At 39.2% G+C, this 9,963-nt stretch overlaps 1 protein-coding gene across 3 annotated transcripts; it reads right to left on the reverse strand.

The window, feature by feature from the left end:
- Positions 1-1,028: 1,028 nt before the first annotated feature.
- Positions 1,029-7,392, reverse strand: LOC121785786 (telomere length regulation protein TEL2 homolog). 3 transcript variants are annotated; one of them, XM_042184224.1, is made up of 13 exons: positions 6,957-7,392; positions 6,844-6,872; positions 6,575-6,677; positions 5,850-6,021; positions 4,819-5,004; positions 4,346-4,506; positions 3,973-4,246; positions 3,651-3,862; positions 3,363-3,461; positions 2,750-3,273; positions 1,768-2,528; positions 1,436-1,634; positions 1,029-1,271 (listed from the first exon to the last, which is right to left on the reverse strand). In XM_042184224.1, the coding sequence occupies exons 1-13, from the start codon at positions 7,135-7,137 to the stop codon at positions 1,122-1,124; spliced, it is 3,051 nt and encodes a 1,016-aa protein (XP_042040158.1). In that variant the 5' UTR covers positions 7,138-7,392; the 3' UTR covers positions 1,029-1,121. The 3 variants fall into 3 exon arrangements, with proteins under 3 accessions (XP_042040158.1, XP_042040159.1, XP_042040160.1); XM_042184225.1 differs by lacking the exons at positions 5,850-6,021; positions 6,575-6,677; positions 6,844-6,872; positions 6,957-7,392 and adding an exon at positions 4,562-4,723 and having other exon boundaries at positions 4,346-4,460; positions 4,819-4,960; XM_042184226.1 differs by lacking the exons at positions 5,850-6,021; positions 6,575-6,677; positions 6,844-6,872; positions 6,957-7,392 and adding an exon at positions 4,562-4,692 and having other exon boundaries at positions 4,346-4,460; positions 4,819-4,936.
- Positions 7,393-9,963: the final 2,571 nt, after the last annotated feature.

Consider the following 9,963-nt stretch of genomic DNA (forward strand, 5'->3'; position numbering starts at 1 on the left):
CTTCTTTTTTGGGTCTAAAAATAAAAAAATAAAAAAATAACCTTCAAAGTCGCCATTCATAAATAAACGCTTTCTCATGATTGGCCTTCACAAAATTAATGTGGACATTTTAGTTGTGGGACTATAAATTAAATATTTCAGAACTATTTTGTTATGAGCTCTACAATTATTTTGGGAAAATATTACTCTAAATTCAAGTTATTCCCATTATCAACACTTTTAAATATTTACTCCTTCCATTCCATAAAAATAAGTGCAATGAATATGGCATGGGAATTAAGATAAAATTGTTAGAGTAAAAGAAAGTAGGAGAATGGTATGGTAAAGTAAGAGAGATGAGGAGAATGGTAGTTAGAGTAGTGGTAGTGGATAGTGGGACCTACATTATTAAATTGATATGAGTATAACTTTTCAAAAATGAAATGCACATATTTTTGTGGGACGGATGAAATGAAAAGTCCACATATTTTTTTGGGACGGAAGGAGTATATGATTCTTAGTAGTAATAGTTACTCCTTCCGTCCATGATTAAATGTCATATATCTATATGTGACTGACACGTATTTTAAGAAATTGTTTGACTTTATAAAATAAAGTGAGTAGAAAAAATTAGTGGAATGTGAAACCTACTTTTATATATTTATTTTATAATAAAATATGAATGGAATAAGTTAATAAAATATAAGGTCCACTTACCAAATATAGTAAAAGTGAAATGTGAAATTTATTACTAGTAGACAAACGTAAAAAGAAAAATTAGACATTTAATGAACGGACGGAGAGAGTAATATTTATAAAAATATATACTACCTTTGTATGAAGTTACTTGAATCATAGTATTCGATTTTAATCGCTCACATTGCTTGAATCATTTCCATATTGAGCTAAAAATATCTCAATTTAATATTCAACTAATTTATTCACCTTAAATGCAAAGTGGGATAATTTCATGTCATCTTCCTTTGCTAGTTTATATTTCCAACCCTAAAAATCAATTTCGATCTAAAATATTTCTGGACTTGAAAACAAAAAGAAAAATAATGATCCTCATTTTCTCAAAAAAGAGAGAAATAAACTTTCAAGTGTTTATATCGACTATTACAAACAAGGAAGTAGTGACTTTATGAGTTTAAGAAGGGAATCTTAATGGTAGTGTTGGAAGTAACTGGAAACAGAGTAATGCCTTGGGCAGTTGTTGATGAGGAGGATTCAAGTGCTCGAGAAGCTTGCAGAGCCATCTCTGCATGCAGTTGTAAACATCCCACCGCAAGCTGCATATTGAAAAACATGGTCATGCTTCCACATTGATCAAATCAAACTTCAGCACTACTTGTGAAGCATGGTGGCTCAGCATTAATAAAGCAGAATTAATATATCAGGCGAATTATTCATATGAAATTTCAGCAGTGGCGTAAGCCGATATTTTCTTGCTTACCGTGTGGCAGTCTCTGTCTGTATCTGACTCGGCTACTTTTAGTGCCCATCTGTGTATCCAGTCGAGCCCTTCTGAGGTTTCAATATTTCCTTCAGCCACTGCAGAGGCAACGAACGAGGGATGGAGGGCCACTAGAATACACGACGCTGTGAAAAGGACAGACCTCCTCACATATGCTTCTGCATGATGAGATATCTCCCTGTGTAATATAAGACAGAGATCCAAATCATATCTCAAGAGCATGATAAAAACTATACGATGGTCGGTCCACAAATATAAAGAGGTCAATTAATAATTAACACCAATTGGTGGCACTCGAACAATGCCATTACCTGGATCTTAACATGTCCAGAAGAGGGGCGGCTAGAACAGAGGCTTCGGGGTGCATTGCTGCACATTTTATACAAACACCAAGCGTGTGGATGAGTTTACCGAGGACAACGAAATCCCTTCCTAGTAAATCAACCCCGTGTCTCTTTTGATCGTGCCCCTGCATGGCCGGGAGCATAAATACTGCAGCATATTGAGGAAAACTATTTTGAGACCATTCCAACTGGCTGTCATGTGTTGGGTGTTTGAGGCTCCATCGCTGTGTCTTCCCCTTCCTAGTCTGACTTGATTTTGATGGTAACTCTCTTTCATAAGAATAAGACCAGTTTAGAGGAGTTTCTGTTGAAGAAATCTCTTTCCAAGACCCTGCCCCGGGAGGACCATCATTTCTTGGTGTGAACCATGGTTGGTTTGAGGAGGATATGAGAGTCGCAGGTCGATGTTCTGATTTCAAAATTCTGGTATTTGCAAGCTCCTGAGCTGCATCAGTCATTACATCCAAGATCATTATCCGCTGACTGGTGTCTACATTAGGTGAATAAAGCAATTTGTGCATGCTTTCAAGAGACTCGAGAGGTCTTGTGGCAATTAAACCCACCAGGGCCTTCTGTCTTCTTTCTTCTGCTGAATCTTCTTCTCCTTCGACAGTGGACTCAAAGCAACGAACCTGCACAAGAGCTTTACCCAGATCACCGGCGAGATATTTAAGCTCATCTGGTGATGCACGAATGAGCTTCTCAGCAACATCAAGGGCCTTTTCAACCTGCAAATCATCCGCAAATATTCAGTGATATAACTAACCAATTTTATGCAACATGTAGGTGAACTTTACTAACACACTACACTAGTGTAAGACAGAAAATAGTAAGACGCGGAAGCTAGCTAATCAACCTAAGCCTCTACACTGGGTGCAACTGCTTACAGCTATCAAGATGTGTAATGTAAGAAAGTCATTAGAAGATGGGTGGATAATCTTTAACTTACACCCTCAGCATCATCTGATTTTCTTAATGCTCCAACTACATCTACCAACTGCGTAAACTTTCTTTTCAGATCTGCATCATCATCAGTCAAGTCGTAGGGTTGTAATGATGAGGCGCTAGATGTCTCAGAGTCATCACTTTCGTAGTCACTCCCTTCTTGAAGGGTGTGTTCATTATTTAGTTCTGCAGGATCAATAATCTCATCTGGGTCAATTATATTAAACGCTGATTCCTTGTTCTTCCGAGATTTAGAGACATGAACCCCCTTTTCTCCACTCTTTTGAATTTCATTTCCTGCTATTTGGTTAGAAGAGCTTTCTCTTTCTTGAGTCTTTTCTTCACCAAGCACTATTGCAGTGGCAGAGACCTCTCTTGGGGTTGCTAAACCAAAGTCCCAGTCAATGGTTTCATCCTGACAACTATCGTCTAGATACAAAGGATTATTGGGGTCTATAATCTTTGAAAATACTAAAGCAATACTGCTTGCCATTTTTCGAATCAAATATACAGGGTTCTCCAATCTACCTGCAGGAAATTACATTTTTAGTGTAAATAGGAAATTTAGATAGATAAACAACAGGCGTTTAAATTTAAAGACAAAACCAAATCCTTACAACTAATTCCCTGAAGAATTAAGTGCAATGCATCTTTCGTTGCATCTAGATCTTCTTTAGTCATCTGCTGCAGGCAAAGACCTAAAGCAGCAGTTACATCTGTAAACTATGTTAAGGTGCAATAGAAGAAAGGTATAAGCATAAAAGTTTACAGAAATAATCAAAAGGTTAAAAAATTGTAAATTTCTTAAGTTGTTGCGCAGTTGAAATGATTGGACAAACTCTCTTCTAGACCATGCTCATAAAGTGTCAAAGCTACTACCCTTAATAATTTACTAGTAAGGATACAAATTTGTTGCTCAGTTGACGATGATTGGACAAACTCTCTTCTAGACCATGCTACTATAAGATTGTGCACTGCATCCGACAGACTTCGAGCATTATAAGATTTTGATGAAGCACTTTGAGGGGGACATTCAAGCACAGCAAAGTGAATAATCCATATCAAGCAACAGGTGGGAAATACTTTCCACAGCAAAAACTTCTCCATAAAAGTGAATCTGAAACTCGAAGGGTTAGAGGCATTTCAGCAAACATTACAAAAAAGAAAGGTCAAGACCATAATCAGTTAATTTGAACTTTTAAGTGAAGTAGAATGGTAATTTGGCACCTGACAGATGGGTGTTTGTAGATTCGGCTAAAAAGCATCCACAAAATCCAGTACCCTTCAACCTCGTTAACTTTTTGAGTAGCCAGTTGACGCAAGAGTTCTTCAGCTATTCTCTCCACTGAATGAGAATCATTTACTGCCTCAATAATCTTCAGCCAGAAGCGAAAACCAGGTCTTGACTCAAATATTTCACTTGAGGCAAGATCAGATGTTGATGACAAGACACTTCGGACTTGTTCTAGGATCTTTGGAATCATCTCCCTTAACATGATATCTGCCAGGATGTAAAAACTGTCAAAATTAGAGTTTTGCTCATATCAGAGTATTGAGGCTACAAAAGCAGAAACTTCAGGCTTTATGAGTTCCAAGGTACCAGTAGATCCCCGACGACTAATGCGGGCAAATGCTTCTCCAATAAAAAGTATAACGCCATTCATATGGTTGTTATATGCAACATCTGACTCATCTACAAACTTCAAATCCCATTCCTCCACACCATGGAGAAGTTGACTGGTTAGGTTTTTGAAGAACAAACTGAAAATATAAAGTAACGGATTAAAACAGTACAAAAACAATGGAAAATATTTACCTTAAATGATGTTTCAACACTCTGTATATCATGTTGGCTTGATGAGAAAGCTACAAATTCATGATATACTGGTAGCTTGCAGGTGTCACGCAGCTGTATATTCAATCCGTTCATTTATTTTAGCTTGTCAGCTAAATCATAAATCTTAAGTGAGCAGTTGTTCTGGTGATAGAAGAATGCATAGTGTTTTAAACGTTTTATCCAAACTTTTATGCAAATAAAGAAAAGACTGCGTTTTGAATTTAAAATAAGGATACCGTGGGGTGAGTGAAGCTGGAGCTTCTCGTCTTGCTTTGTCTGGAATAGATGTAATCAGCTGTGAGGTTGCAGAAATGGCCTTCTTTACTTGTTCATGGCTGAGGTCTTCAAAGTGACAATTACCAGCAAACTCTCTAGTCATCTGACATACCAAATCATTGTCCAGCAGGCAAATCACAAGTAATCTATCAAAAATAGCAGAGGAAATAGAGTTAAGTAGAAAACTCATGGAACACAATTATTGATTGGTTGAGTTCGAGCCTAGTCATTATGCTAATAGTACCAAACATACTTGTCTAGGGGTACCAAGAAACATGTCAACATTAATACATGTTAGACTCATGTAATTACATATAGAACATAACATTAAGTCCTATGCAGATGTACAAGCACCACCAAGTATGCTACAGTGAATACTCCACTGATGACCTATATAGCATAACAAATTCTTCAAACAAAATTGTGATTCAAAAAATGATGCTTTGATAAGCTACACTGAGCAGCCACACAATATACAGAGACAAGTGCATGGTATATGACCAAACTGAAAATGTCAACTCGAGTTAGTAGTCAACATTCACCCATTCTTTCTAAGCTGAATCCAGCTAAACATAAAAATCAATGGTAAAAGTCAGAACACGATATGAATAACAAATACATATAAGTTCCAGAACAGTTCACAGCATTAAATGTTACTTTCCTCCCATCTTCTGACATGCAATAGCAACAACCTTAGTCAACAAAGATTAATCATTGAAGAATAAAAAACATAATTTTCAGAACACTGGTAGAATATTGACGAATATTTACGACCTTGTAAGTGCCAATTAGAGAGGGGAAGCAGGACAGGAATACTTGAATATGATTTGATCCAGTAATGCAGAACTGACTTAATATTGAGTGTGAAGTGTTATTTATACAGATATGTGCATGAAGCATAGCAGGTCATGAAAGTGACAGTCCTTCAACAGAAATGTCAATCAACCTCGTCAAAGATGGATATTACTATGACAGAAGAATAACTTATTACCTTTCTGCGTTCGAGATCACAGCAGTTGAACCATAACTGCCACTTTCACCAGGCTGAAGACAAGGAACCACCACATGAACTATCTCAGTGGCACACCCATCTACAAAGAATGCATCATATACATGCTTCCTTGCGGAGGCGGGAAAGCAGGCTAGCCAGTTGGAAGCAACATCTGTGAACCATGGAAAATGCTTTTAGAAACAAAAACACATCATCTGCAGAGTAAGAAAACAGGCACTTTGCTACACTATCAAATGACTAACCAATATAACAATTTCAACTATTTTGCCATTTCTTATAAACAGAAGCTCTTCGATAAGAGATTCCTATAAATGTAGCAAATGGTCTACATAAAGAAGTCCAAAAGGTAGAACTTAGAAGAGATAACATCTGTAAATAGAGCGAGAACGGAATGGAGACTAGCCAACTTTAAGACAGACTAAAAAGCTTGCTCAGTGTCAAATAAACTCAGCTCAAAATGTATCCATCATGTTTCGGCTTTTGCTTTAAGCAACAAAACAGAGTTACATAAACGCGCATAAAATGTTGCTAATTAGGAGCACCACTAAGACAACTACTTTTGCAGTATGTATCAGCCAGCAAATAGAACGCATATACTTTAAAACAAAAAGTACCACACTCAAACATAATTCGATTAACAAGCCCACAAGTGCATGCATATTAGAACTTTTGAATAATATATTTAGGGGGAGATCAAATCATACCATACAACAAAACTCTAGAAAATACACGGAACCCAGATCCTTTATAGAATACACGCCACCATTCAGCTTTCTCATCTTGGCTAGGAATCTCCACAGCCCCCAACTACCCAAAAAGTAGAAGAAAAAACATTACACAATCACGGCGGGCTGCCCAACAAAAATCAACAAAACTTGGAAAAGAAAGAAAAACAGATATCCTGGTTTTCTGTATTTCTAAATTTCGATTCCACAATCGAAACCTCTGGCTTAAAAATAGGACATTTGCGTACCTCGTCTCGATATTTCTCATCAACACTACCTACATTTCGCAAACAAAAAATGATTAATCACTATTACTACAAAATAACTGATCATAAAAAACTCATTAGGTCAATGAAACTACCTGAAACAGAATCGGGATTGAGGGGGAATAGGCAGACGGCCAGAGAGTGGAGAGCTATGATGACTTGGTCGACGTGCTTGGCGTCATCAATGGAGGAGATTACGTGTTCCACTCTCTCCAGTACTCTTCTCTCAAGTTCTGCCCTTTTCTTCCGGGGTGATTCTTCTCCTTCAATAGCCATGGGAAGTTAAAAGTAGTAATCACGAAAGCTACACTGCGCTGAATAAGTGACTAAATTGTCGGGCAGAAGTAGCAGCTGATTTTGTTTCAAGAGGCGCCACCGGATCGCCGGAGGACGGCGACGACGCGGTTGTGAACGGGAACGGACTTCCCACCTATTCCTTTTCTTCGTATTGAAGTTGAAACATTCTGAAATAAATTACACACGCGAGATTTTCTGAAGCTAATTTGAGGTAAAGTGTAAAAATTTAATCTTTAATTGAGAAAAAAATTCAAAAAAAAATTTAGACTGAGCTTCGAAAACAATCCCTTAGAATTTATCTCGTCCATAGTAGACTTTAAAAATATCCCTAAACAACTCTGGACTAAGAGTTTATCTTGAAAATAGTTATTTTAGCTTTTTTTCAGCCGAAAGTACCTTTTTGGAGGTTTGAGCAATTCGGTCATTTAAAAATTTTTACCAATTCGGTTATTTCAAAAATTTTACTTTTGAGTGTCTATTTTACTTTTGAGTGTCAGCTTATTAATAGTTTTGTGTAGCTAGTGTCATTGATTGTTTTCTCTCTCTCCTCTCACCTTATCTTTTAAATATGAGCTAAACTCAATTCTCTCACATATCTCACTTCCCGAATCCGCCTTATAGCAGAATGCGACTAATCCTGCTCGACCTGACTTGCGAATTGAGGCCGAAAGTCTCCCCAAACCTTAAGATCACTAGAGCTCTGCGCTGCCAACAGAGTTGCGACCCGTTGATTCTGCTTCCAACTTACTAATCTACTATGAGTCTATGACCTTATAATTTTATGAAATCCCATATTAAAAAGCGGACATATAATATTTACATAAATATGCAGATACGAGCTTTCTTTTTTAGAAATATTACACAATTACTATTAATCTATGAGCTTTCTCATTCTGTCATCTAGTCTTTCTCTGTTTCTCTTTCAAATAAAAAAATCCCAAATCTGTGAACGGAGGAGTGCCTATGTTTCTTCTCCGTCGAAATCAACACCAAATTGAGAATTTCAAACTCTCCATCGATTCCTCAATACAATCCCCTAATTGACATTTTCCTTCCTCCTCCAAAATTGACACAACCTGCATTCCTCTCTCTCTCTCATCCCAGGCTGCTCGCCATCGAACAGTGCTCAGTGCCGCTGCTGTCGTCGTGAAATCCAGCTACGAAATCCAGCTACTGCTGCCGTCATCCCGCGTTGGAGTTGTCTCACCGCAGAACCCTTGAGGCCGCCGATATCTTCTTCCTGGCCGGCTCCGCCGCTATCGCGAATTGCTCACGCCTCAACCAGCACCTCCATCATCTCTCTCTCACCCTCGTCCGACCGCTCGCTAGCGTGCGAGTCGCCGCCGTCCCCTTGCTGTTGTTGGTTCGTTGCCACCGCTGCTGTCCGGTAGATGCAACGTCGTCATTGTTTCAGCCACTACTGGTGTCGCCGCTACACTCGCCCTTGGTCCAGCTGCACCGCTGCCTCTTCTTCCTTCTCACAGCTACTCAGCCGCACCACTCAGCAGCCACACAAAATCTACACAATTCGGATGACACCAGCGAAAATAATTGCAGCCTCCGACCTTGCCCTTTCTCCCGCAATCGAAGTACAACATTCCATTTTATTCTTTGTCTACGTTAGGAAGAAGAAGGGACGATAGATAGATGGAGTTGGATCCCCTCACCTCACACCACAATAAATTTTTTTTTTTTTTTATTATTAAAAAATTATGTTGTGAGGTGCACAGCACTGCTGTGCACCGCAGGGGATCCAACTCCCAGATAGATAGATAGATGAGAGAAACAGAAGGTGAGAGGTAAGAGAGAGAACCATCAATGACACAACCGGCAAAAAATCAAATAATGAGATGACACGCTCGGAAGCATAAATAGTTAAATGACCATAAGAGCATCTGTAACGGTAGATGGACGGCGTCCGTCCGTCCGTGCCAACGGCACAGAAGATGTCGTCCGCAGCTGCGCTCGCGCCGCTGGCACGGCGCTGCTCGATGCATCGAGCACGTTCTTGCCAGCGAGCAGGTGACGTTGCAGTGTGTGATTGGCCAACGACATTTTCGTTGGAATTTTTTTTATTTTTTTAAAAAATAAAAAATAATACCAAAAAAAAAATATTTTCTCAATCCCAAAAAAATACCCGTTTTCTGTATTTTTTGATTTTTTTTATTCCCCCCAAAATCATCTATAAATACACACATTCATCATCCATTTTTCACATCAAATCATCTCTCATTCATATTTTTCATACAACTTATCTACACCTTCATCTCTCACTCAAAACCTCAAATGGATTTCACCCATCTCATTGCGGAAGAGGATCGCGAAGAACAAGAATACTACGAACAACATTGTGCCCCTTATGAAGCATATGTCGCAGCGAATACCCCCGCCCCTCCTCCTCAACCAACTAGATCAACTCGCCGCTACATTCATCGTGACCGGGAGGGAGCACACGAAAGGCTCGTTGCCGACTATTTTGCCGACTTTCGTGAAGACGCTCAGCAACCCGCAAGACCCGAGACGGGTTCTTTTTGCGCAACGTCAAGAGTCCGCGCGGAAAGACGTTGAAAGAGCCTTTAGGGTCCTTCAAGCCCGATTCAACAGTGTGAAGGCCCCGGCTCGGCTGTGGTACGTGAATAATATCGCCGACATCATGTACACGTGTATTATCTTACACAACATGATTATAGCCGACGAAGGACCGATGGCGGCTAGCTTCTACCGTTCTACGACGAGGATGAAGCCGGAAGCTTAAGCGCGATGTCTCCCCCACGCCGAGGTGTTCATACGACGGTGGGTGAGAGG

This window comes from Salvia splendens, chromosome 22 (genome assembly GCF_004379255.2).
Source record: "Salvia splendens isolate huo1 chromosome 22, SspV2, whole genome shotgun sequence".
Classification (NCBI taxonomy): Eukaryota; Viridiplantae; Streptophyta; class Magnoliopsida; order Lamiales; family Lamiaceae; genus Salvia; species Salvia splendens.

Bases quoted from the DNA above. Each gene is read 5' to 3' on its own strand.
- LOC121785786 (XM_042184224.1), bottom strand. From the start codon at position 7,137: ATGGCTATTGAAGGAGAAGAATCACCCCGGAAGAAAAGGGCAGAACTT. The intron at 6,678-6,843 runs GTACGCAAATGT...CTTTTTGGGTAG, and splicing joins ATGAGAAATATCGAGACGAG to TTGGGGGCTGTGGAGATTCC. The intron at 1,272-1,435 runs GTAAGCAAGAAA...TTCAATATGCAG, and splicing joins CAGACAGAGACTGCCACACG to CTTGCGGTGGGATGTTTACA.